The 27,024-nt window shown below is 43.7% G+C and overlaps 1 protein-coding gene across 1 annotated transcript in view; it reads left to right on the top strand.

Annotated features, from left to right (window-relative positions):
• Nucleotides 1-5,373: 5,373 nt before the first annotated feature.
• Nucleotides 5,374-27,024, top strand: part of STK39 (serine/threonine kinase 39) — a 324,305-nt gene continuing 302,654 nt past the window's right edge. Inside the window, exon 1 of the mRNA XM_082631371.1 lies at nt 5,374-5,723. Coding sequence (XP_082487497.1) covers nt 5,531-5,723 — 193 coding nt within the window. The 5' untranslated portion in view covers nt 5,374-5,530. The remainder of the gene's footprint in view (nt 5,724-27,024) is intronic.

Raw genomic sequence — 27,024 nt, 5'->3', positions numbered from 1 at the left:
CATATGTTCTCAAATGCATTTTTCAGATGGACATTTGACATCTCTGCTGAAAATTCATTCAGATATTTACTCTACAGTTTTGTTTTTTTTTTCCCCACTTAAAATTGGATTAAAAACAAGTTGTAGTGTAAGGTCCAGGGCTTTGGTGGAGTGGTGGCTCCAAAGCAGTGGTTATTTCCATTGGTGCTCATTACTAAATTTGGTCCAAATGAAATGCAGTTGGCTAAAGAACAAGTCCCATAATCCCGCAGTATTACTTCCCTAGGGCTGCTGTAACAAAGTACCACAGACTTCAGTGGAGTAAAACAACAGAAATTGATTCTCTCCCAGCCTGGAGGCTAGAAGTCCAAAATCAAGGTATTAGCAGTGTTGGCTCCTACTGGAGGCTCTGAGGGAGAATCCATGCCATGCCTCTCTCCTAGCTTCTGGTTGCTGCTGGCAATCTTTGGCATCCCTTGATGTGCAGACATTGCTCCAGTTTCTGCCTCTCTCCTCACATGGCATTCTTCCTGTATCCCTGGGTCCAAATTTCCTCTTCTTGTAGGGATACCAGTCATTGGAATAGGCCCAGCCTAATCTATTTTGACCTAATCTTAACTTGCCAAGACCCTATTTGCAAATAAGGTCACATTCACAAGTGCTGGGGTTTGAGCCTTTGATACGTCTTTTGGGGCGATGCAATTCAACCTGAGACCACCACCCTTGAGTTCCTCCCAGGAGGAAATTCTGGAGCCACTGCTATACTACTAAAGTGTGTCCCTGTGGGTAAGGTGTGTTTCACATACCAACTCATTCCATCTTTACTGCAACCCAATCATCCTGGGATAATTGTCCCTTTTTTAAGAAAACAGAAGCTCAGAGAGTTTGAGCTGCCAACTAGTACGTGCAGATCAAGTATTTAAATCCAGCTATTACAGACTTAAACCCATACCTTTTCTACTACGCCCTGCCATCACCCTATCTCAAAAAAATTGGATGCTTGTCTTTGGAAGCAATTGTTGAAATAAATGTTCAGCTCTGTCACAACTTTCCCCTCAAACATAGTTACTAAAACAGGAGTTATAAGAGAGTTGGAGATGGGAAATGTGGTGATAGATATTCTTCACACCCAAGAACATCTGGCCTTTTCTCACCAGCAATGGAAGTGACTTTGCAATAGATTATAGGTTAGCCATGGGAGAAAGACCACCTGTCAATCAAGAGAACCTCTCATTCCTTCAACGGAAGTCTATCTAAAACATTTTATACATTGTACTTGCGTACATCTACTTTTTTAATGCATTTGGGCAATTTGACTTTTAAAGGAATCTCATCTGTCATTAAGTTCCATTTTTCTGCTCCTTAAATAATTCTTAAATCTACCCCCTCATCATTATCCTCAATATCATGGCTTTATTCACATACACATTTCACTAACTTTATCGCAGTGGCTTCCAAATCCGTCTCTCCGCCTCCAGTTTCCTCCCATCGAATCCACCCTTGGCATGGCTGACTCATTCTGATGCTTAAAAGCATGTTTTTATCCATTTAAAAAGTGTTATATTCATTCAACAAATATTTACTGAGGATATTCTGTGGCAGATGTTATTCCAGGCACTGGGATACAGCAATGAACCAAAGGAACAAAAATGCCTGCCCTCAGGGAGCTTATAGTCTGTACAGTTCATAACTGCCATTATTATAAATCTTTCTCTTCTATGTTCTGTTACAAATCTTGGCAGATAAGAATAATGATGATGACATTGATAAGGGTTTTCATTTTATTGAACATTTACTATGTGTCAGCCATTATGTTAAGCTGTTTACCTACAAATTATGTTGTAACAACCCATGTCAAAGTTATGATGCTGATTTTGTGAACGAGGACATTGAGACTCAGAAAGTTAAAGTTAGTCCAAAGTCAGAGAGTAAAAAAAAAATGGTGGTGGTGGTAAGATTTGAATCTGGCACTTTCTTTCTTCAAGGTCTTGGCCACTACACTACACATCTTCTTTTAGATGTTCAAAAGGTTGTACAGGAGGAAAAGCTTTTCCTTTAACTTCTCAAATTTAGTAACTGGAGGCCTGTGAATTAAACTGACAAAAGACAGATTAGCAAGAGGAAAAAACACAGTTTATTTGCATGTGAAATGCACATTTGTGTGGGAGTACTCATTGATGAATAACTCAAAGGGGTGGTTAGAATTGGGGGCTTATATACCATTTTAACAAAGGGTGATAAAGTATGGAGAAGTGACTAGACAAGGAAAAGGGGGTTTGGGCTTCTGGGGGTGTGGGTAAATTGTGGGAAGGTAACTAGGAAATGTATGGGGGAAACTACCGGTAGATAAGCATTGTTTGTGCAGACTCATCTCAGCACCATCTCCATGATAACAGTCATTCTCCTCTTCTTGGTATGGGAGAGGGGGCACCTTTGCAAATGGAAATTTCCTTTATAAATGGAAATTTCATTTACAAAAGGGCAATTTATGCCATGTTTTTAGGCAGACTTGGGGAGGGAAGAGAACTCTTCCTGTGTCTATTGTTTCTTTTTTTTTTTTTTTTTTTTTTTTTTTGCTGTACGCGGGCCTCTCACTGCTGTGGCCTCTCCCGTTGCGGAGCACAGGCTCCGGACACACAGGCTCCGCGGCCATGGCTCGCGGGCCCAGCCGCTCCGCGGCATGTGGGATCCTCCGGGATCGGGGCACGAACCCGTGTCCCCTGCATCGGCAGGCGGACTCCCAACCACCGCGCCACCAGGGAAGCCCGTGTCTATTGTTTCTTAATTGCCTTCAGCTCAAAATAATTCTTATGCCAAAGTGGCATATTTGGGGTAGCCTATTCTGATCCTCTTCAGGATTTGTGAATAACTAAACCCTATTTAAACTCTTTGTAATGCAAATAACCACTGCAATAATATGTTTATAAAATGACAATTTTGTATATTCGGTTTACCTAAAGCAGTGATTTGCTCTTCAGAGGACATTTGGCAACATCTGGGGTCCTTTTTGATAGTCATGACTGAGAGCGGGGTTACTACTGGCGTCTAGTGTGTTGAGGCCAGGAGAACAGACCTCTACAACACAGAGAATAACCTGGCACAGAATATCAAAACTGCTGAAGTTAAGAAACCCTGACATATCATGAGGTAGTTGTACACACTTAACAAAATTTGGCCTCTTATTTTTTCTTTCTAATGTTTTAAAGTCTCTGACTAAATGTAAATAAAGAAAAAGATAAAGATAAATAAAGAATAAAGATATGCATTGAAATAAACGTTCTTTACATTTTAAAGGCTTCCTCCCCTGCCACCTTTCAGTTTAAATTTAGTAATAGGTTTTCAGGGGAAATTGCATGTCAGTTAAATACTTTTTAAATACATAGATTTCCAAGTTTTAAGTACCACTCTACTCAGTTGTTTATGGAAACATTAACTTAAAATTCTAATCCAATGCTTTTATATAATTTAAAAATATAATTCATGCTCTGTTCTTCATATATAAAAATGATGCCAAAGGCCACTGATTGTAAATGTTCTTTAAACTGATTTACTGGCAGTAGTGATGGGTCTGCACTCAGTCATCAGTTCTTACAAGTCATCATCCTAGGAGCCATTTGGAAAGTAGTCCGCTGGGTACAGATATCTGGTATATGACTACAGAACACTTGTTCTTTGTGGGAAACTAAGTGATCCGTGTTTGATTCAAATCTGTGCTATTGGTCTTGACAACATTATGTTTTCTTATTAAGTTCGAAGAACTTTCCTGGCCTTCACAGTTTCCCGGCCTTCATGGTTTGAAAGTCAAAATATAAATTCATATGACAAAATGGAAGTCATATTCATTTAATCATTTTTCTTTTCCCTAAAAAATAGTCCTTAAATGTTCTTCGGATTGGGAGCAGCACTTTAAGAGGTGAACAGTTACAGCATTCCTGTTCCCTATTCTTTCCCCCTTGAAACATCAGAGGCCTAGAATTTATTTGTTCTTGAAGTTGTCTGTTTCTTGACAGACATTAAAATTAATACAGTTTTTGAACACTCCTTCATAAAAGAATGTACATCTTCTCAGTTCAGCATAAATTTCTGTGTGTAGACCAGAGCACAGGAGTTGCTTTACCCCAACTGTTCCATCATGCTGTGAGAGATTAAGCATACTCACCATTCGGTTTCCATCAATGTTTTGATTAGACATACAACGTTTCTCCTAATGAATTTCTGGGTTTCATCTGAATTATCTTTAAAAAAATTTAAGGAGATTTTTGTATATAAACACAGGAGACAAAGTATCACAATCTTTCTGAATTTTTTTTTAATATGCTCATTATTCTTACTTATTCAGTAGTCCTCATCATGAAAACTACACAAGATAATTTTGGCCAAATGACCATTATGACCATTGGGTCACTGCACCGTTTCACCTTAATACAAGGATGGTGCAACCTTGGTCATCTATACCAGGGGAACACAGAGAACATTCAGCGTTAAATATGACACCTGTACTTAGGAAGACCTATGGTTATACCATAGCAATTTTAAGGATGAGGTAATTTTGGGAGTGATGAAAAGCAGCCATTGTTTCCAACGCAGTTTATTTATGCTGCGGTACAAACTTTTGACAACCAGTATGCTCTGTAAAAGAAATGCCTGCTATCTGTTGTCCTAACGGGTTAATGTGTCTTGTTCTTAGGGTCTAAAATTTGAAATAGTGTCCAAATTTCTCTTACACTTCTTATTCTAGATGCACAGGCCCTTTCATCACCTCCCTGGGATCCAAGCGGCTTGGAACAAATGAAAGTCTGTGAACAGCCAGAGACCTAAGGAATCATGTTTCACTAAGAAAAAACTAGAAGGGCTGCGATTAGATTAGGCAAGGTGGGGAAAGGGATATTGGCAGGTAGGTGGCCGGAAAGTTACAACTCGGGTTGTTTTTTAACTGGCGTCCTACAAATGGCCGGCGTGTAGGTGCCTCACTCGCTGACTTGTAAATGAACTTCAGGTTCTCTTTACTTGGGGAGACTTCGGAATCTGAGAACCTGGCGGCGGTTCAACGACCCCGTCCTCGGGGTCCCCAGGGGACATCTTCCGGAGAGTCCGACTGTCTGGGGCGAAGGCGCAGGGAAAGCAGGGAGTGAGGGGGCGAGGGACGCGGGCCCCGAAAGCCACTCCAACCCGGCCTCGCTCCCCTCCGGTGGAAACTTCCCCGGCTGCGAGCAGGTCGGGAGAGGGCGGCGGGGCGGCGGTTCCCCTCGCGGAGACAGAGAACTGCGCGCACGAGGCTCGGGGCGCGCGGCGAGCGCGGCGGCCGCCGCCTCCTCCCCTCCCCTCCCCTCCCCTCCCCGCCTCCGGTGGCGCTGCCTCCTCCCTCCGCTCGGCTCGGCCTCCCTTGCTCCCTCCCCTCGTGGCTGGCTCCAGTGGCGGCGGCGGCGGCGGCGACGGGCGGGGAGGGCGTGCGCCGGTCGAGAGGTGTCGGCGGCGAGGGGAGGGAAGGGAAGTTTCAAGTGGAAGGTCGTCCGCCGGCCGGCGCGTCTTCTCGCTCTCCTCCGGCAGCATCATGGCGGAGCCGAGCGGCTCGCCCGTGCACGTCCAGCAGCCCCAGCAGGCGGCCCCGGTGACACCGGCGGCGGCGGCCCCAGCGGCCACGACAGCAGCGCCGGCTCCGGTGGCACCCGGGGCCCCAGCCCCGGCGGCGCAGGCGGTCGGCTGGCCCATCTGCAGGGACGCGTACGAGCTGCAGGAGGTTATCGGTTAGTGCTGCGGGCGCGGCGGGGCCGGCTCAGGCTGGGCGCTGAGGCCGGGCGGGAGGCGCGACCTGGGCGGGAGGGGACGCGGGATGCTGGGCTCGCCTCCATGCACGCCCGGGAGGCAGAGCGGTCGGCTTCTGGGCCTACCGGCTTCAACAGCTTTTTTTTTTTTTTTTTAAATTTATTTGTTCGTTCCGTGAGCGCTGGTGCTGCAGGAGGCGGCGCGGCGGATGTGACTCGCACTGCAGACGAGCCGCATGCTGCAAACTTTTATCTCCCCGATCGCCGGGGCGGCGGAACTGGGGACCTGGCAATGCCGCCGCATCTTCTTCCTCCCGCGCGCCGGGCCCGCAGCCTGTGGTCGGTGGCCACGCGAGCAGGCAGCCGCGGCCGGGGTGGGGTTGCGGGGGCGCCGCCCTCGGCTTCCAGCGCCCCCGCGCCGCGCCTTGGGGACCGCGTCCTGGGGGACCCAGCGGGCGCAGCCGCGCCTCTGCTCTCCAAGCTCCGCGCCTCGGTCTCCCGTCAGCAGCCTCTCGGCGTGGGTAACCGGGCTGCGTAGGAGTTGCGGAGGCCCAGGTTCTTTCCCGAGGCCGGGGAGGATGCTGGCCTCCCTCCCTGACAGCCGCTGCTCCACGCCCGCCTCGCAGCCCGGCTCTCCGCGCCGTCCGGCGTTCCCGGGTACCCGCCTCTCGGTAGCGGGGCGCGCCGCCTGCTGCCCAGCCCGGTCGCCCGTGGAAAGCAGGCACCCTGGCCTCTTGCCCTGCGTCGGGCCGATGCTTCCTTCTGGTCCAAGGCCGAGCTGCAAGAGTGAAAGCCGAGGCTGTCGGTGATCTCCCTGCCTTTCGGTGCCTGTAGTCGGCCCACAAATACCACCTTATCTTACATTTTAAAAAACTTGGCAAAGTCGAATGGCAAGAAGCCGGCATTACCTTTCCCTGGGCCAGGCACGTGAAGGACCAGGAGAGTTGTGTTGGCCCTTATTGGATCATCTCGTCTGAGAGGCTTGTTAAACCCAGTTAGGGAACCCACAGGTAAAGTGGGCCCTCAGCTTCTAACCTTACTGGCGCTGGGATGGGATGCTGCCTTCCCATATCTTGATATTTAAGGACGGTGGTGAAAAAGGAATTCAGGATATTTCTCTTAAACTTTTTTTTCTTTTCATTAAAAAGAATGCTCCACTCCTCCCTTAAAAAAATTAAAACAGATACTAAGAATTTCATTAGGTGTTTAAACGAGCCTTTATCAAATGCTACTGTGTGAGTGAAACAGCATAGACTGAAATAAATACTTAAGGGCAGAACCCTAACCCTAACCTAGGCTATAACAACTCCAAATAACCTAAAATAAGCATCTGTACATAAAATTCTTTGAAAACCAAGAACTTTCATAACTTTTGGCCAAAGACTCAAAGGATGAGGCTTCCTGTCACTGCGTGGATTAAATATTTTCAAGGGCTTCGCAAAGCCTAGAGTATTTAGTGAAAACTCCTTTAACCTGGTAGCTAAGCCCCTTCCTCTTCCCAGCTTTAAGGCCTACTCTCAACTGGCTTGCCCCCTCTCATATTCTGATTGCATTGATTGTACCCTGAATAGTCAGCTGTCTTAGGACCCATCTGGCCTTCCATTCCTTGTTGCCTTTCACAGGCTCTTCTCTAAGTGCCCATCTTTGTAGTGCATCTCACTCAGCTTTCAAGGCCAGTGTGAATGTTCTTGAGAAACCTTCTGCTTCTTCCAAGGCAAAGTATGGTGGCTTCTTATGCCCCTCTTTTTATATCTCACAGGACGTAACTCCATAATTTTTATATGGTCAACAAAATCTAAAGGCCTACTACGTCCCAAGCATCGTGCTAGGTGCTAGCAGTATAGAAATTAATAAAAATGGTCCCTGCCTTCAAGGACTTCCCAAGTAAACGACTGTAAGATGTGATGAGTGAGCACTGGTAGAGCACAAAGGAGGGATTGACTGCTAGGAGAAATAAGGAAACGGGGTATTCCGCGGAAGACATCTGAGCTGAATTTTGAAGTCTGAGTAAGTTTGTAAGGTGCCTGATTATTTCCATTGCTGCCTTTCCTAGCTAGGAGTTCCCAGCTGTGAACTCTTCCTTGGTCTTATTTATCCCTCTGTCTCCAGCCCATAGGGATGATGCATAAAGGTTGAATGATGGTATCTGCCACATAGTTTCCATAGGGTCAGGACCAGCACTTACTTATAATCAATTTATATGCTTATTTTGTTAATTATTAGGGTCAGTATGCAAGCTTTGCTTTTTGAAAACAATGTTCTGAGCTGATCAGTTTTGTCAACTAAAATGAATAAAGTCTTAGTTTAATTAAAGTGAGGGGATTGATTGCAGGGCTTCTTTCTGCTTGCAGTAGCAACATTGTTAATTATGGTTGGTCAGTTTAATGAAAAAGAAGAAATTTACCTGAGGAATTTTCAAGCAGAAACACCTGCTTATTACTTCTACATTGATTTTTGCACATTCACACTGTGGAAAGGGCTTTTCTACATTTAAAATGTATCTCGTATTTTTCCAACTGAAAGAGATGGCCTGTGGGGGGCCTGTGTTGTTGAAGTCAAATTGCTGGAATAGGGTTTTCCAGGGTCTTAATGTTTATAGGGAATTACAAACCCATTTCCATTTAGCGTTTAATGCTAGTTAAGTGTGAACTTGCGGTTAAGCACTTCTGCTTAAACATTACACGCAGAAGTTAGTAGTTCAAACATTGGACCAGTTTCGGCATGAGTGCGGGTGGACAGCCTTGGCCTCTCCCGGCCACAAGGCAGGTGTCATATGATAGGGCTGCGGCAGTGTGAACCGTGACCAGCAGGAGGCTCCGATGTGCCTGAGCAGAAGGCCAAGAGAGGCAAGGTGTTTTAGCTTTGCAGTGTGGCACCGAGCACTTTTTCTTCTTCGTTTCCTTCTGGCAGAGGTTGGGGGGGGGGTCTCAAGATTTGAGGAGAAGAGGCTTACTAAAGTCCAAACAAAGCAGGTCCAGTTGTTCGACTTCTGTTTTAGAAAAATAAACACAGGATTTTGCAAGTCTAAAAGTAAAGTTTTCTCTTTGTTATATTGTTGTTCTTGTGTGGTGAAAGATCAGTGGAGAGTTTGTAATGGTAATCTGGTTCAAAAGTTTGTGTGTGACCTGGAAATGATGTACAATCTATTGGAGGGAGCTTTATACTTAGAGAGGGGTTAACCATGTTATGAAATGATTAAATTCCTTCTTTTAGCCATCAGTATTAGTAGATTTCAAATATTTCTGTCTCCTATAGAAATAACTGCTCATGGGAGGTGTTCTAGCTTGTTTAATACTCTTCAGCCTCATCAATCTTTGTTCCTTAACCTCCCCCCCCACCCCCGCCATCTCACTCTCAGATTCGTTCTTTAGAAGTATATGGGGCACCCAAAGATATGCTAGTTGAAAAATTAGTTTATTTGTTGGTGGTATTAATATTATCACTTTGATTTGCTAAACAAAACAAAAAGTGAATCGTGTAAATGTTGACTTGGGCCTCCTTAATCAATTGAAAAACCTCAAGGAACTTTCCTGTCAAAGAGTTGTATTCAATGCAGAATCAGTTTCCTTATTTGAATAGGATAATTCTAGCAGGGTCTGTTATCCTTGTTGGTTTTCCTCTGAGAAACACTACACAGACTCATGCCTCAGAGCATGTCTGATTTTCTTAGATATTTTTTGCAGAATGAGTCTTTCTGTAGTTTTGCACCTTATTTCTCAGCGTTGCTTCACTTTTATCCTGGGCAGTCATTTAGAGTGATCCAGAAGTACCACCTACTGCATTTCTGGTTCTAGTCAACAAAAAGAATTTGGTTCCTAGACTCCTAACTGTAGTTTGACAGAGGGGTTCTCAAGTACTCTGTTTATTTCTCTCCCGGGAGCTTTGTTTAACCATTCCGGTGCATCTCCTCCAGGCACAAGTAATAGGCAACTCTCCAGGTCTTCAAGGAGCAGCAACCCAGAGCATTCCTGCTCTGTGCTCTCAGAGGTTCTGTGGAGCTCTGTGGTTTAGAGATTAGAACTGGTTTTATAGATGTTCTAGAGGGATCTTGAGGACAGTGGAACTATACTGCGTCACACTCTTTTGCACAGAACCTCAGAGGCCTGGAGCACTGAGTGTGTATTTTAATCTCCCAGACCTTTAAACCGGGCTGCTTTGCTGTTGCTGTCAGTTGTTAACTTGCCTTTTATTTATTTATTTGGCTGCTGGGTCTTAGTTGCAGCACGTGGGATCTTTAGTTGGGGCATGCGGGCTTCTTAGTTGTGGCATGTGGGCTCTTAGTTGGGGCATGCATGCGGGATCTAGTTCCCTGACCAGGGATAGAACCTGGGCCCCCTGCATTGGGAGCGCTGAGTATTAACCACTGGACTACCAGGGAAGTCCCACGTTGGCTTCTTCTTTTTAAGAAGAAAACAGAGAGTCCTGAGATGCTTAGCTTCACGCAGGTGTTTTGATTTTCATATTGTTTCACTTTTATTTTTTTGGTAAAGAGAAAAATGTGTATAGAACCGCTCTTTTCGTTTTTTTTTCATTATTGTAAAATATACAAATATAGGTAACATAAGACTTATCATTTTAACCATTTTCTAAGTGTACAGTTCGGTGGTAATTACATTCACAATAGAAATGCTTTTCAATGTGCTGTTCAAACTAGCATGTGGGAAAATCTCTGGGTTAAGAGAAGCTCATGTTAGAATTTCTGTAATACTTTATGCATTTGATTTGTGACAGATAAAATTATAAATTCCCCCCTGTCTCTTATAAGTCTGTTGTATCCCCCATTTTTGATGGTGTTGGAGAGTAACTTAAAACGTGGCGGGCTCTGGAGTCAGATGGCCTGGCAGTGGCAGTCGCTGGCCTTGCGACCTTGAGCCAGTTATTTGGAGGTGTCTGCACTCGGTTAACTCATTTTCGACCTGGAGATGGTAACGATAGGGTTGCAGAGAAAGGGAGACTCTGGAGCACTTAGAACAGTGCCTGGCACAGGGCGAGCTCTCCGGGAGTCTGAGCCTGCGCTGCCGTGCGCTGCGCCGGCTGATCAGGTCCGAGTTACTGGCAGAGAATACTGCCCTGACTCTGGCCAGACTGTGGAGCGTCCTGAAGAGTTTCTCTGCTCGGTTTGCATCAGGGAGTTTGCAGGAGGGGGAGTTGGCCCGCGAGCCCCCGCCTTCCAGTGGGCGGCGCCTTCCAGTGGGCTGCTGGCGGGACAGCCTGAGGCCCCTGCGGGGAGGTAGCTGCAGAGACCTGTGGAACAGGACAGCTCGGGGCCTCGGGTGCCAGATGGCCCTCTGACAAGTGGTGAGAGCATCCTGCGGGAAGGTTGCTGGAGGTACGGCCCGTCGCGAAAGGGCTCTGTGAGCAACCTGCTCCGACTGCACTTTTCAACCACCTCTGCATCCGCCCTGCGGAGCCTGCCGTGCTGGCAGGAAATGCTGCTGACTGAAAGAAATGGTCACTGTGTGCCCCAGCGGGTCAGGGGACGGGGCATTTGTCTGCAGATCAGGTCATCACGGTTGCTCTCCTGTCTCCTTCCTTGCCTCTCTGCTCTTCCCTCTACTTATAAATATTCTCGTCTCCCTCTAATCATTCACAGCAAAAGAGAACAAAACACCGACACTCACGCTACTCCTTCTTCCTCTAGCTCCTGCCTTATCTCTTTCCTTCCCTTCCCAGTGGAGAACCTCCCATCCACTTCTCAGCTCACTGCAATCTGGCGTCTGCCCTCTTGCTAAGAAGCCAAAATTGGAATGTCCACAGTCACCGTGACCTTCTGTGGCTGCAGCCAGTGGACACTGCAGGCTTTCCCTCTCTTCCTCTCTCTGCAGGAGTTGGCACCATCTGCCATTTCTCCTGCTCCTTCCCTGCATATCCCTGCTCCAGGATCCACTTCTCACTGGGTCTGAGGCTTCAACCACTGCCTAAAATGCCCAGGGCCTCTCTGGTCTTTGGACTGATATGAGGGCTACCTTTTAAACATCTTTGTTTAGATACTTCACAGAACTTCATACTCACAGTGAAACTCACTGCCTCGCCACCTTTGCTTCATCCTAATCCTGCTCCTTCAACGTTCTCCGTCTTACACAAGACCCTTGAGCGTGAAGCAGAAACATGCTGCTCGTCCTGCACTTTCCCGTCTTCCTCTCTCTCCCACATCTGATTGGTCCTCAGTCCTAAATACTCTGCGTGCTGGATCCCTTCTTTGCTCTCTCACTCTTCCTCTTGGCCATTGCCAGTTCAGCTCGGGCTCTTACCAGTTCTTAACTTGGATGACTGTCATGACTTCCTGACCAGGTTCCTTGTCTGCAACCTTGCTTCCAGCTCTAGTATGCATTGCTACCAAAGTGATACTGCTGTACCCAAATTTTTCTCAGTTACCCCCAGGCTTAAACACTTTTAGTGGCTCTTCCATCATCCTTAAGATGGACTCTGAGCAGGTGTTTAAGGCCTTCGGGAATTGTCTCTTGCCTCCCATTCAGTGTGTTCCCCCCTGCCCCACACCCTTTGTCATTTCTATTCTCAGGACAGACTCGCAGCCAGTGGGAACCTTTTGCAGTTGCTGAAATGCTTCATGCTTTCTCAGCCCCCGCTAGGCAAGTTTTCCCTCTGCTTGGAACACCCTTCCACACCCCTTCCGTTCCATTTTCATGTATTTAACAGAGAGCTCTGTTTCTCCTTTTAAGCGTTACCTTTATTGAAGTATAATATGCACATGGAAGAGTATACATGTCATAAATGTATAGCTTGATGCATGTTCATAAACGGAACCCACCCTGATCCAGGCTCGCTTTTAAGACCCGGAATAAATGATTTCACAGAAACAGTCTCTGCTCCTGAACCGCCTTCCCCTCCGCTCCTCTCTTGGCTCTTTCACCCCTGGTGGTCCTCATACCCTGTGCAGATTGTTTGCCTCCTTGCCCATCCCGGCACTCCTCCTTGAGGACAGGCCTTTGGCCTCCATAGCCCACACCTCCTATTAAAGATTTGATAAGTGTTTTCTGGATGAAGGTCTGAATTTTAGGGATAAATGCCCTCCCACCCCCTGTGGAAGAGGAACATTGCGTCGCTTCTGAATATTTGCCTCCTTGGATCCTGAAGATTTAATCTTGCCTGTGGTTAATGATGATGCTTATTCAGTTGCGTTTGGGCCAATCAGCTTAAAGGGCTCTGTAGAAATTAGCTCATTAATCCTCCCAGATCAAGAGTAAGCACTTTGAGTACTTGCACCTGCCTGTGCTCTGAAGGCAGGCGGGCAGGCAGGCAGGCAGCCAGCCAGAGGCCTGGCTTTCCTGAGGTCATTGTTCTGCGAGGCGGCCTCTCCAGATTAAAGGACCCGGAGCTCCCTGCCACAGTCTCTGCGTCCTTTTACTCAGGCATGCAGAGCAGGGTGGGGAAGTCCTAGCACGCCTCTCCTCTTCTTTAGAGCTTTCCTTTCTTGAGTGTACCCATGAGCTCTCTCTTGCTGTTTGTGTAGTTATATATAACCCAACCTTGAAGATCTGTGGGCCTTCTTGCTGTGTAGAAATCAGGACTGTTGAAGAAGATCAGGGATACAGGTGAAACACAGCAGCAGAATATCAGACGGGTGGTTTTCAAAGGTTGATACGATGGCAGGAATTGTATTTTTATAAATGACAAGGGACTGGGGGGGGGTGATAGGATTGGTGTGGTACATGCTAAGACCACAGAACTGGATCTTTTAAAGTCAAAACCAGTCTAATAGGTGTTCTAATTCCTCTGTGGTGTATTTTTGGGAAAGGTTTTTTTTCCCCGTTAAAAAAAAAAATTCTCCATATAATCAAGTGAGGTTTTACATTTTCCTCCAGGACAGTTTTGCTTAAATTATCCCCAAACAACTCCAAGATGGCTGAAGTGATTCAAGTGCTTCAGGTGTTTCTTTTTCCAAATCCGCTGTTCATTGGTCAAGTTTGTGCTGCTAAAGAAGAATTCAGTATATTAATTAAAAAGGCATTTTAGATTTGGCTTAACTGGAAAGCAGAGGAGAAATAGCAGTCCTTTAGAGAATGGATTGGCAGTGCTTTAGTTCAAAATTGATTTGGATAAACACTTTGGGAATCTGATGTGAGTAAATGCTGATGTATTTCAAGTTTCTTCCCATTTGCCAAACAAATATTTGGGAATAAACTCTCACTTAAAGCTTTAAAAAACTTCTTGGACATTGAGGAATTAGATGAATTGACCTTTTAAACTGATTGTATATTTTGATATATGGGAAAACATCATTTTAAGATAGAACTTAAAACATCATTTTATTATTATTATTTTTTTTGCGGTACGCAGTCCTCTCACTGTTGGGGCCTCTCCTGTTGCGGAGCATAGGCTCCGGATGTGCAGGCTCAGCGGCCATGGCTCACGGGCCCAGCCGCTCCGTGGCATGTGGGATCTTCCCGGACCGGGGCACGAACCCGTGTCCCCTGCATCGGCAGGTGGACTCTCAACCACTGCGCCACCAGGGAAGCCCCTAAAACATTATTTTAAAATAGTTTTATTTTCAAACTTCTTCCTAGTAAGTGGCATTTAGTATAACTCAGAGGCCTAGTCCTGGGTGTTCATTCACTTCTTTGCTCAGGTGAAAATACACATTCTGGTGACATTTATGGGGTTCAGGTTTCCAACATTCAGTCACTGATGTACCAGAAGAACTAGTATGGTAAGTAGAGATCGATGACTTTCTATCATGTGAATGATAGATCTTCATTGGGGGAGTGTTTTAGAAGCCAGTGACCTGTGACAATTCTGAAACTTCTCACAATCACTCTATTGATGGTTGAGGTCTTAGAAGAATTTGTGATCTTGTTTTGAACGGTAACATCAGTTTGTCCCGGGGTTTGTAATAAGGGGCATTCCTACTGGTTTCTTTCCTGCTCTGTTTTGTTTGGGGATTGAAAAGGATTCATCTTATGGATTGGTTCCTGTTGGCGTGTCTTGTGTTGTTGACATTTTACTTTGAATTGTTTGGTCTGTCATTCCTTCTTCCCTCCCTCACTTCATCCTTTCCTCCCTTCCTTTCCTTTCTTCCTTTGAAATTGGCAATGTCACCAGCCCCTTTCTTAATTATGAGATGACTCAAGAAAGCAGGGGAAGAGAGTGCCCAGGGGTAGGAATGATAGGTCAATGCTGGCTTTTTAAGGTCAGCTCCTAAGTGAGGAATAGCATAGGAATATAGGAGGATAATGAAATTTAATTTTGGAGGAAACTGAAGAGAAAGTCCATTCCTGTTCCTTTGTTTCTACAACTGAAGATTCTAACAACCTAACTTAATTTGCCTGTGGTCCAGAAGTCCTCAGAATCTCAGGCCAATGCTTCCTACCCAGTTCAGTGGTTTTTTTTCCTTATATTTTGGCTGCGTTGGGTCTTCGTTGCTGCACGGCTTTCTCTAGTTGCGGTGACCAGGGGCTCTTCTTTGTTGTGGTGTGCCGGCTTCTCTCTGTGGTGCTCGGTCCTCTCATTGCCGTGGCTTGTCTTTGTTGTGGAACACGGGCTCTAGGTGTGCGGGCTCAGTAGTTGTGGCTCGTGAGCTCTAGAGTGCAGGTTCAGTAGTTGTGGCGCTTGGGCTTGGTTGCTCCCCGGCATGTGGGATCTTCCCGGACCAGGGCTTACACCCGTGTCCCCTGCATTGGCAGGTGGATTCTTAACCACTGCGCCACCAGGGAAGTCCTCAGTTCAGTGTTTTCTTCTACTTACATCATGTTGATTCCTCATTGGTGGGAAGGAGGAAGTTAGAAATGTTATCGACTCAGTAAATTTTATAACTACCATTTTAATGAAGTAAATATACATCTTATCTGGGAACATATTTACCATATAGATATTATAGTAAAAATCTTTCTTTAGAGGGGTTGAAATGATCTTTGTATATCTTTCTTAATGAGAGCATGTTTATTTAACACATAAACCAGGTGATATACAAACACAAAATAGTTTCATTTCAACCATCATCTTTTGCCTGGCTGTTAGAATAGACTATAAATATATATATTTTAAATTAATTAATTTATTTTTGGCTGCGTTGGGTCTTTGTTGCTGCGCGGGCTTTTCCCTAGTTGCGGTGAGCAGGGGCTACTCTTCGTTGCGGTGCGTGGGCTTCTCATTGTGGTGGCTTCTCTTGTTGTGGAGCACGGGCTCTAGGCACGCAGGCTCAGTAGTTGTGGCGCGCGGGCTCAGTAGTTGCGGCTCACGGGCTTAGTTGCTCTGCGGCATGTGGGATCTTCCTGGACCAGGGCTCGAACCGTGTCCCCTGCCTTAGCAGGCGGATTCTTAACCACTGCGTCACCAGGGAAGCCCTAGACTATATATATATATATATATATATATTTTTTTTTTTTTTTCCTTACGCGGGCCTCTCACTGTTGTGGCCTCTCCCGTTGCGGAGCACAGGCTCCGGATGCGCAGGCCCAGCGGCCATGGCTCACGGGCCCAGCCGCTCCGCGGCATATGGGATCCTCCCAGACCGGGGCACGAACCCGTATCCCCTGCATCGGCAGGCGGACTCTCAACCACTGCGCCACCAGGGAGGCCCCGAGACTATATTTTTAATCCTTAGTTAGAACCTGTCAGTGAGGTGGAAGAGTGTGTGTGTGCGCGCGCGCGTGCGCGCGTGTGTGTGTGTGTGGTGGCAAATAAAAGGTTGAGGAGCAGGAACTAGATGTACTTCAGGGCTGATCATTAGCTGGAGCAGAGCTTCTGCACTAGAGCCAGGTCCCTGCTGCCAGGCTGATAACTTCATAGCAGTCAGAGCAGCAACGGCCTTCCTAGCAGTGTCTAGTTCTGAGCTGTCCGGAATGGTAGCCACTATCCTCATGTGGCTATTTCAGTTTGACTTAATTAAAATTAAATAAATTTTGGGGTGGCAAGGAATGAAGAGGCGGAGCACAGAGGTTGTTTAGGACAGTGAAACTGCTCTGTGTGATACCATCATGATGGACACGTGTCGTACATTTGTCCAAACCCACAGAGTGTACAACACAGAGGGTAAGCCCTAGAGTAAACCGTGGGCTTTGAATGCTAAGGATGTGTCCATGTAAGTTCATCAGTTGTAGCGAATGTACCACTCTTTTGGGGGATGTTGGTAATGCTGGAGGCTGTGCATGTGTGGGAGCAGGGGGTACATGGGAAGTCTCTGCCTTCCTCTCAATTTTGCTGTGACCCTAAAACTGCTTTAAAAAAATAAAGTCTTTAAAAATGAAATAAAATACAGTTCCTCAGTGACACGAGCCACATTTTCAGGTGCTCAGTAGTCAACTGTGACTAGTGCAGCTGAGGAACTGTATTTTATTTATTTAATTTTAGGTCTATAACCTGCACTATCCAGTAAAGTACCTTATTGGATAGTGCGGATACAGATTATTTCCATCACCACAAAAAGTCTTACTGGAGAGTGCTGGCTGGTAATTTATCAGAAATGTTCAAAAACTGACTAAATATTATTATGATGGCTGTAAATATCCTGAGGCTACCTCCTGATAACATGCTAAGGCATTGTCACTGACTTAGAAGTACAAAAGGAGACAAACAATGCTAACCTGATTTAAAAAAAAAAATTGTTTTCACTCTGTGCTCTATTAGAAAGCTAATTGATTCATATTTTCAGAAGAACAGTTATTCTTTTTTGTGTATGGTGAAACAGATACCCCTGTTGACGTAGAAAGATAGTTTTGAAGTATGAGTTTTTATCTTACTCACTTAACTCATTCTAGGATATTCTTGTGATTACTGTAAACACGGAATCCTCCTGAATGAAATCCAGTATTTTCAGAAGTATCAGAATGTTACATTTCCTTAAGAAATCACTTCAGAGTCTTGGGGCTGGATGTGGTAGACAGAATCACTTCAGTTTATCTTCTTTTATGTAATGAAGTAAGAAAGAACTGACAAAATAGTTTTTTTGGTGAAATTACAATGACATTGTGAAATTAACTCCACTTAGAAAAAAATGATACCTGTGTCAGTTTTAGTCACTTAAATGGTGAGTTCGAATCATGGTCCTTCTTTTCCCTTGATTTTAAAGCATTTCGGTAATTGAGTAATTAAAGGATTTAATAGTTTAGTCTAAGTTATATAACACAAAGCAAATAAAACGTTCAGTATTGAAGTCAGTACCTTAACAGAAATTCAAACTCAATCATCACTGTTTGGTTAGGACACCTTTTTTGTTAGGAGAGGGAATTAATGACCTAGGGGTGGGTGAAAACAAATATCTGTGTAGGGAGATTAACTGGGTTTAATTTTGGGCAATTCAGAAACAGTTTGTACTTTCTTACGTTTAGTGTCCCTAGGGTGACTGGGGCCGTCACAGAGAATGTTTTACTATGTAATCCTTTTTTATTTTTCCTCATAGATGCCCTTTCAAGTTTCTGGAGTCCTAAATACAGTGCCTGACCTTCAACAAGGGCCGTTGCGGAAACATTTTTAATATGGCAGTTGGGTGGCTGAAATAGGACTAGGGGAAGTGTCTCTGTGTATTTTCAAATTAATGATCATTAGGACAAATTTAAGAATAGTGATATTTTTGGCATAAGTCTAGATCAGGACTAGATTGTATATCTTTACTAAAATAAATTCTCATTGGTTGTTTAAAAAGTGACAGTCTCGGGCCTCCCTGGTGGCGCAATGGTTGAGAGTCCGCCTGCCGATGCAGGGGACATGGGTTTGTGACCTGGTCTGGGAAGATCCCACATGCCGCGGAGCGGCTGGGCCCGTGAGCCGTGGCTGCTGAGCCTGCGCATCCGGAGCCTGTGCTCCGCAACAGGAGAGGCCACAACAGTGAGAGGCCAGCGTACAGCAAGAAGACAGTCTCTAGGGTGAAGAGATAATGAGCCTCTTAGTTCATCTATAGCCATCTTCCTGATTGTTTCCATAGAAGCAGCAAGACTGTTTAAAGACTATAATTTCATATTATATAATTTATATATTTTCATGAAATTATATAATTTATATAATTTCATGAAATTATATAAATTATATAATTATATAATTTCATTTCATATTATATAATTTCATAATTTCATGTCCTACTCTTCAGAGCCCATTAGAAATAGGCAACATAGGCGGCTTTGTAGCTTATATATTTGCTTAAATAGTCTTAAAAGACAAAGAGGGTAACTGCTGTCCGGTCACTGGGATAGGTAAACGTTGCAGTCAGGCACTTGTTTGGCTTTTGCTTATAGGTTATGGTCCATTTAGCCTCCTGTATTAAGAGTGACATTTTTGGGAGTTCCATGGTGGCCTAGTGGTTAAGGATTCTGGGCTTTCACTGCCGTGGCCTGGGTTCAATCCCTGGTTGGGGAAGATCCCACAAGCCGTGTGGCATGGCCAAAAAAGAAGAGTGACATTGTTCTCAGCTATATGTAGTTGTTTAAAAATGAAATATTCTCTTGGAGCTCCTTGGAAGAAAGGGAGTGACAAAAATGTGAAAAGGTGAGATTTATGAGGTCTGACCAACTTTAAAATTAATCATATCAGGACTGATATGCACAAGAAGTATTGTTTCCTTCAAGGGGACATAGTGGGAGGGGGTCCACTTATACTTTATAGCCACATTTTATTTTAAATTAAAAAATTACCCATTTCTATCAGCCCTCTTATGAAGAAACGAGACTGGTTTTCTAATGTGACATTAATTTGCTCTTAAGGTATTTCCCAAGCTGTTTTTATCAGCTGTAGCTTGACCAGAATCGTTATTTAGCCTTACAAGATGACTCTAGTCTGAACAGTGCTGTTAGTTGTTTAAAGTCAGTTTTATTTACTGTTATTTTTAATAGATTCTGCATCACTGCTTCGTAGAAGTAATGAGATTATCCGGGACTGTGGTTTGCATTACAACGAGCAATTTGTCTAGAGGCAGGGATAGCAATAGCAAAAGCTGAGGGACTGTGAGGATGTGTAATAGAGGGGTTGGGTGTGAGATTCCAAAACCAGATCTGTGAAGCCAGAGACAAGATAGGATCATTGGAAGGCAAAGGCTAGCATGAGGCAGCAAAAGACCTCGAATCTGAGCAGGAGTGAATAAGGTGGAGAGTAAGGACTCGGGGGCATTTCCAAGTTTTGCAGGGGTTCAGCAAGGGGCCAAGGCAAGTAGCGACAATGTAACTTTTCCCAGAAAGTTTCAGTGGCAGCATCTTGCTGAGGTGGGCCCCTCATTTGAAGCTTTGCCTTCAAGGGAGGGTGCCTCTGATGAACAGAAAGGCTCAGTTCTGATGGTCTCTGTGTCAGCTATGTATAGCTATGTAACAAACCACCCCAAAACTTAATGACTTAAAATAACGACCTGTTTATTTGCTTACAGTTCCATGGGTTGGCAATTTGGGCTTCACTGGGCAGTTCTGCTGGTTTTGCCTAGGGACAGTCTGTGACCAGCTAGGCTGGGGCTATCTATTTTAAGATGGTCTCATCATGTATGTGGTGGTTGGTGCTGGCTGTTAGCTGGCCCTCTCTTTCTGTTGATTCCTCATTCTCAAGCAAGTGTGCCCGGACCTCATCCCTTGGCTGTGTTCCAAGGTAGCTGGAGTGGAGCTGCAAGGACTCTTGAGGCCTGGGCTTGGTGGTGACAAAGCGTCTCTGTGTCTCTTTCAGTTGGTCAGAGCACATCACAGGGTAGCTCAGGCTCAGGCGGGAGGGAGATCGATTTTCCTGCTTGTTGGGAGGAACGGTAAAATCACATGGTGAAGGGACGTGTACAGAGACGGGAGGAATTCTTATTACCATCTTTGCAAACTCTCTACCACACAGCTTTATGTAGCTCAAGGGTGATGAGTACACAATGTTTGTCATTCATTTAACATTCGTTTCTAACTTGTGGTAGGGGAGCTAATTACCTGACTGCCTTACCCCTGATTGTTATAGTGTGGTTGATTACAGGTTTCATAAACTAATTTTTTGTGTGAACCATCCATCAGCATGATTTTGGCTAGAAAAGTGGCTTTAGAAATGTATGACTTTCTAAGAAATCTAAACATGTCTTTTCTAATGTAACATTTGAAGGGCAGAGGTGTGTGTGTGTGTGTGTGTGTGTGTGTGTGTGTGTGTAAAATGCTGATCCTTTTTTAGCCTTGAGGTGTTCTATTCCAGACTGACCTTCTTAAAACTCAAGAGCACCACATTAAAAATATAGATTGTTTGCATGCATATGTAATTATTTCTCCTGCCTCATAGAAGTCAGTGAAGTAGGTCTATCACAGCTCTAAAAACAACAGGTTTTCTATGCATCACTCAGTTTAAAGGTAGATTGTTGCTTAGACAATTATGAAAGCTTCTTTACTTTGAAGTCAATCCAGCAATATTGTACTGCCCATTTTATAATCAGTTTTCAAAAAAGAATTGCCAGCCTATTAGGATAAAAATATTAGAAACCCATTAATAGTTATTGACAGAAGTTGCCCATCATATACTAATGGCAGAAATCATAGAAGGACGGGAGTTGTGCAAGTATACCATTTTTTATTTTTATTTATTTATTTTTTTTGCGGTACGCGGGCCTCTCACTGTTGTGGCCTCTCCCGTTGCTGAGCACTGGCTCCAGACGCGCAGCCTCAGCGGCTGTGGCTCACGGGCCCAGCCGCTTCGCGGCACGTGGGATCTTCCTGGACTGGGGCACGAACCCGTGTTCCCTGCATCGGCAGGCGGACTCTCAACCACTGCGCCACCAGGGAAGCCCAAGTATACCACTTTTTAAATTGCAATGTCTTTCTGGTAAACGCCTTTACAAAATATTATATGCTTTTAGATGTGGAAAGAGGGCTGGGTGTTATCTTTATACATATACAGATTTAAATGCTAAGTGGCTTGCTGTTTATTCCAAAGGGGAGACAGATCTGTACATGGATAAAATATGTGAAACTGGTTGGCTCACACTGCTTTCTCACATTAAGGAAGAAAGGCTGAGAAAAGGATGTTACCTAGACCTCTGAGTTATAAAAAAAACCCTCCAATCTAATTTATTTTAAAGTTCCAAAATATCATTCAGGTAATAATAGATGGTCATTATAGAAAGTTTGGATAATACAGATGGATAAAAAGGGGGAAAAAATCATTAGTTACCACCTGGCCCAGGACTAGATGCTTTGAATTTTGAATTTTGCTGGAGGAGTGTAAGTTTAAATGGGATAGGACTGCAGAAAAAAAGCATAAATTGATATTTTTGGAAATTAATACTTTTCAGCATTCCCAGTACTTTCACTTTAATTTGTTTGGAGCAAGAAAAATAAACTAGTCTTAGATTAATACTAGCTTGGCAAAAGTGATTTGTTTTTTGAGAACTTGGTACATACTGAGAGTCAAGCATACTTTATGATTACTGGACAGAGAACTATGTGTATTTTTCTCACACTTAAGTGTTCTTGGAATACATTTACAATCTAATCTTTTTTTTTTTTTTTTTTTTTTTGCTGTACGCGGGCCTCTCACCGTTGCGGCCTCTCCCGTTGCGGAGCACAGGCTCCGGACGCACAGGCCCAGCGGCCATGGCTCACGGGCCCAGCCGCTCCGCGGCATATGGGATCCTCCCAGACCGGGGCACGAACCCGTATCCCCTGCACCGGCAGGCGGACTCTCAACCACTGCGCCACCAGGGAGGCCCACAATCTAATCTTAATGTCTGTGTTACAGTTCATTTCTTAGAAGTATCTGTTACGCTTTGCCTTTTGTCCTCTATGTCTTATGGATCACCGTATTTGGTACTTGGCTGATGGGAAGTGAAAACATCTTAACAGAGAGTTCTGGGATAGAAGTAAATTAAGAGTGAGTAACTTCCCGTTGTTTGTGGGTGTGTTTGAGTACAGTAATGACTTAGATTTCACATTGACCTTTAATATCAAACCTCGTGCTGCTGGCAGCGAGAATTTTCTAGATTGGTAAGATATCTTTTTGTAGAACTGGCTTGTTGATTTCAGGGACATGTGGGAGAAAGGAATCTCTAGGAATTTAATTTGATGATGTGAATGTTGAGCTTTTCGGTCTTTTAAGGTTGAATTTCATAGCATTTTGGACTATGATGAAATACCTGTTGGCACGACAAGTCTTTATTTTATTTAAAAAGTTTTAAATTACAAAGATATAATAAATACTTTTGTGTCAAATAGGTGAAAATAACAACCCTCAAATTTTCATTCCCCAGCGATACACACCAAATTGACCATACAGGGTATCCTTCTAGATGTTTCTCTGTGTATAAATATACACATAGATTTTTTCCAAATGTAAATATTGTACATGAAATGTGGTAACTATGCATCATATTCTACCACTTACCAGATTTTACTTCTACAAGTAATATATATTACATGTATATTGTACTCCTGTGTATTTTTTATATGTATTTGTAGTAAAATATTATAAATATTCACAGCTTTCATTCTAAGTCATTTCTTATAGATCCACCTCATTTTAACATAGGCCAGTTTATTTCTATTCTGGGTCCCCTTCTATTCTATTTAACCAGCCCTCTAGTGATTAACTTCTTGGTTGTCTCCAGGTTTCCATACCTCCGTGGGATGGATACCCAGACGTGGGATTGCAGGGACTAGTGGTATTGCCATTTGTACTTTTGCTAGATACTGTGAAAATCTCCTGCACTTGTTATGTTAATTAATTGCCCTCTCAGTTGCTCCCATTTCTGGTCTTAAAGATAGAAGGGTGTTAGATTGAGATGACATCTTGCCTTATTCCCTACTTGACCCAGACCTACAATATCTAAGACTAGGAGGAGAAAATGGTGGTGGGTTGGAAAGAGAAAAATAATCACCCAAGTTTAAGAAATCAAAGTTGCATCACTTTATGAACTAAAAAAGTGAAAGGTCGTGAAGTTTATTACTGTGGACAAATGTATGGAAAGACTTTCTGAATTGGTGAAAAGTCTGGGTTATAGAATGTAGCTAAATTGATTAATATACCCATTTGGTTAAAAGGACCCGGGACTCACTAAAATTACCCCCACATCATAGGGCATTCTTTATAAAGGTAGATATGGGGATGGGGCGACAGGAATCTCATCCATCATCCCAGGTTTTGCAGCAGCCTAGGAAAAAACTGAGCCTCTAGGTCTTTGGGGAATTGCAGTCAAATATGTTCTCGTGAACGCTGGGAGTGGACAAGACCTCAGCAACAGGAATTTTTGGATCTTCACTTCCGGATCCTCTAACCTTGGTGTGACTTAGCCAGTCAGTGTGTGTCTGCTTTTGCTTGTGCCTACCTGTTCCTCTTTTCTGCTGAGTCAGGATTTTGGCTCATTCATAATCCTTACGGCCCTTTCAGCTTCTCTTTTCCTCTTTCCCTTTTAGCCATAGCATCGGCTGCTAATTGCTGGCTATTTCTCAATCTTAATCCCAAAGATTGAGAATCTAGTTTTTACCAGAGTCCCTGCATAGGACACCTCCCAGCCAATGAACTGCTGCCTTAAGCTCAGGTGCCCTCCTCTGATAAGGATTTAACATCAGAAACTCCCATCGGGGAAGGGAACTTGGATGTGGCAGGCACCACAAGTTAGTGTTTAATGTAACATTGCTCTTAGACAAGTAACCTGTCTAGAGTGTAATCCCGAGTAATGCACTTTTTTTAAAATTAAAAAGTATATACTTATGATATGCTTTAAAAGCGGTTTATTCATTGAACTCAGTAAATACTTCCCTGGGAAGCAACCCCCCTTTTCCTATATGGAATGTAAATTTGGAAAACTTGTACCCTGTCACAGTTGTAAGTTGTCTTCAGTTCTGCAGTACTGATGCCTGGATCATGAGATATGGTCTTGCCTTTTCTGCTGGACTTGAAAGTGCTACGAAATAGTTCATCCTGTCTATGTAATGATGGTGAAGTTCTGAAAAATATACCTAGAACCCGAAACTCCTGGAACAGCTCATTTTCCTATGTGAATATTTTTATCTCAACTGTATCTTTCCTGTGTACATTGAGAAGGGTATCGGGTTCTTCCTAATTTCGTTATGTGTTTGGCGCTCCAGCGTTTCAGAGATGAAGAGTTGCTAATATTTCTCTGGAAGATTTCTCTAAGCTTTTCTGTTTTCTTCCTGAGGGTTACTATCAAGTATCCACCCACATCCCCTTTTTCTTGTTTTCTTCTCTCCTTAACCCCAGTTTGCTTCTCTTTCAAGTAAAGGCTGGCAGGCTGAATGTTTCAGTGACTCTTGAATTCCTGAGTCCTTCATTTTGGTGCCTATGTCTCTCAGCATCTCAAAGGGCAGTTTCCGTGTTACTTTTAAAAATGAGAACCATGCTCATAAAATGCTGTCTTAGTTTGGTTTCAGATCACTTGAAATGTAATCTGATTTGCGAGGCAGCATTTAAGCTCCTGTTACCAAAAGGTTTTGATTATCATTTTGTAGGAATTTTTGTTGGGTCAGAGAAAGATGAACAACATATTTGCCTTTTGGAAGGACACCAAATGGTTTTATTTCATTTGGGGAAGTTTCTTCTGATGGTCTTGAATTCTGTGTTTTAATCTGCTTAAAAATGCCTTTTAGCACATAAGCAAAATTAAACATTATTTTATTAAAGTCTGTGCAATGCTCTTTATTATTTTGGAGAAAAATCTTTTAAATACTTTTTTGGTAAGGCCATGTGTAATTTAAAGCTTTCATTTTGACAGCCTGGTCTTAGCTGATAGACATGCTAATCTCTATTTGATTGCTTTGGTGGGGAGTTGGAAATCACTGAGTGCCTGGCTTAGAGTGTGCTTCTAAATGTGCTTTCTTTGGGTTTTCATTTTGTGAAATAATAATTTCCCTACATGTTGTTTTAGTATATTTGACTGTTCATCTGATTTCCAGATTTAAATGAAAAGTTTAACCATTTTCCCTTTTGGTGACATGTCCCTTTGTTTATTTCCCCCCCGCCCCCGCTGTTTTTTTGTAAATGCTGGTGAACACACATGTCTATGTGTAGAGGCCCTTTCATCTAGGAAAATGGATTTTTTTTGTGTTTTAAGAATTTCCCACTCTGTTTTGGTTTAATTTTCATTACATTCTTTTCATTCTCCTTTGGAAGTGCCAAAATGTGGCAGAAATATAATTACATATAGAATATATGACTATATATCACTTTTTTTCTTTATGTGTATAGAGGGAAAAGAGATATATGGGTGTAAAATTACATATGACCGAAGAAAATTAGGGGTGATGCAAGTTATTTGACTCTTGGGTGAGAATTTTATTTAATACCTCGAGATATAGTTATCTTTTTTTTTTAATATTTACTTACTTGGTTGTGCTGGGTCAGTTGCGGCAGGTGGACTCCTTAGTTGTGGCTCGCAGGCTCCTTAGTTGCAGCTTGCCAGCTCCTTAGTTGTGGCAGGCAGCTCCTTAGTTGCAGCTCATGGGCTCCTTAGTTGCAGCATGCAGGCTCCTTAGTTGTGTCATGCTAACTCTTAGTTGTGGCATGCATGTGGGATCTAGTTCCCTGACCAGGGATCGAACCCATGGGAGATCAGAGTCTTAACCACTGTGCCACCAGGAAAGTCCCTGAGATGTAGTTATCTGTGGAAAAAAAAAAAAGTTGAGAATTAAAATTCTTGGAGGTTTTTTTTCCTCTATATCATGAAGACTTGAGGACTTGTAAAGGTGATTCAAACGGGATGATTCTGATACAAATTTATGGAGCACCCACTGTGTGCCAAGGACTGGACCAAGTACTTTACATACTTTATGTCTCATCTTTTCCTGCTGGGATTGGTATGATTATCCCAGTTTTATAAATTAGGAAGCAGAGACTTGGGTGATCGCATTACCTTTTGAAGGTCACACAGCTGGATCTGAACCCAGTGATGTCTGATTGTAAAGCCCCTGCCCTTTCCAGGGTTCTCTTTGCCTCCTCTGCTTTTGCTAAGCCATCTGCCTTTAGGATTCTCAAGCTATCAGGACAAGGAGTTAATTTCCAGAAGAAAGGTCGCTGCTTTAAAAGCAGCATCACATGGCATTAAAGCTGGAACTTGCACATTAGGCTAACTCGGCTTGGAGCCCATTGGCATCATTTACCAGCTTTGTGACTGCGAGGCAGTTTCTGGGCCTCATTGAGCTTCATGGTATTTCATCATCAAAATCAGGACCATCATATCAGCTTTGCAGGATAATATAATGCATAATAAATAATAATGGTGATGATGATTATCATAATAGTAGTTAGCACTGAGGAGCTGTTATGTGTCAACCCCCGAACTAAACGCTTTTCATAGTTAGTTCATTTAATCCTCACGACAACCCGATGAGGCAGCTTCAGTTACCCCTGTTTGACATAGAAAGTCATCAGTACGTGAAGGCTGTTTGTT

This window comes from Mesoplodon mirus, assembly GCF_964341445.2.
Source record: "Mesoplodon mirus genome assembly, chromosome: 8".
Lineage (NCBI taxonomy): Eukaryota > Metazoa > Chordata > Mammalia > Artiodactyla > Ziphiidae > Mesoplodon > Mesoplodon mirus.
The sequence above is the reverse complement of the archived record's forward strand: the minus strand, read 5'-3'. Positions and strand labels throughout refer to the sequence as shown.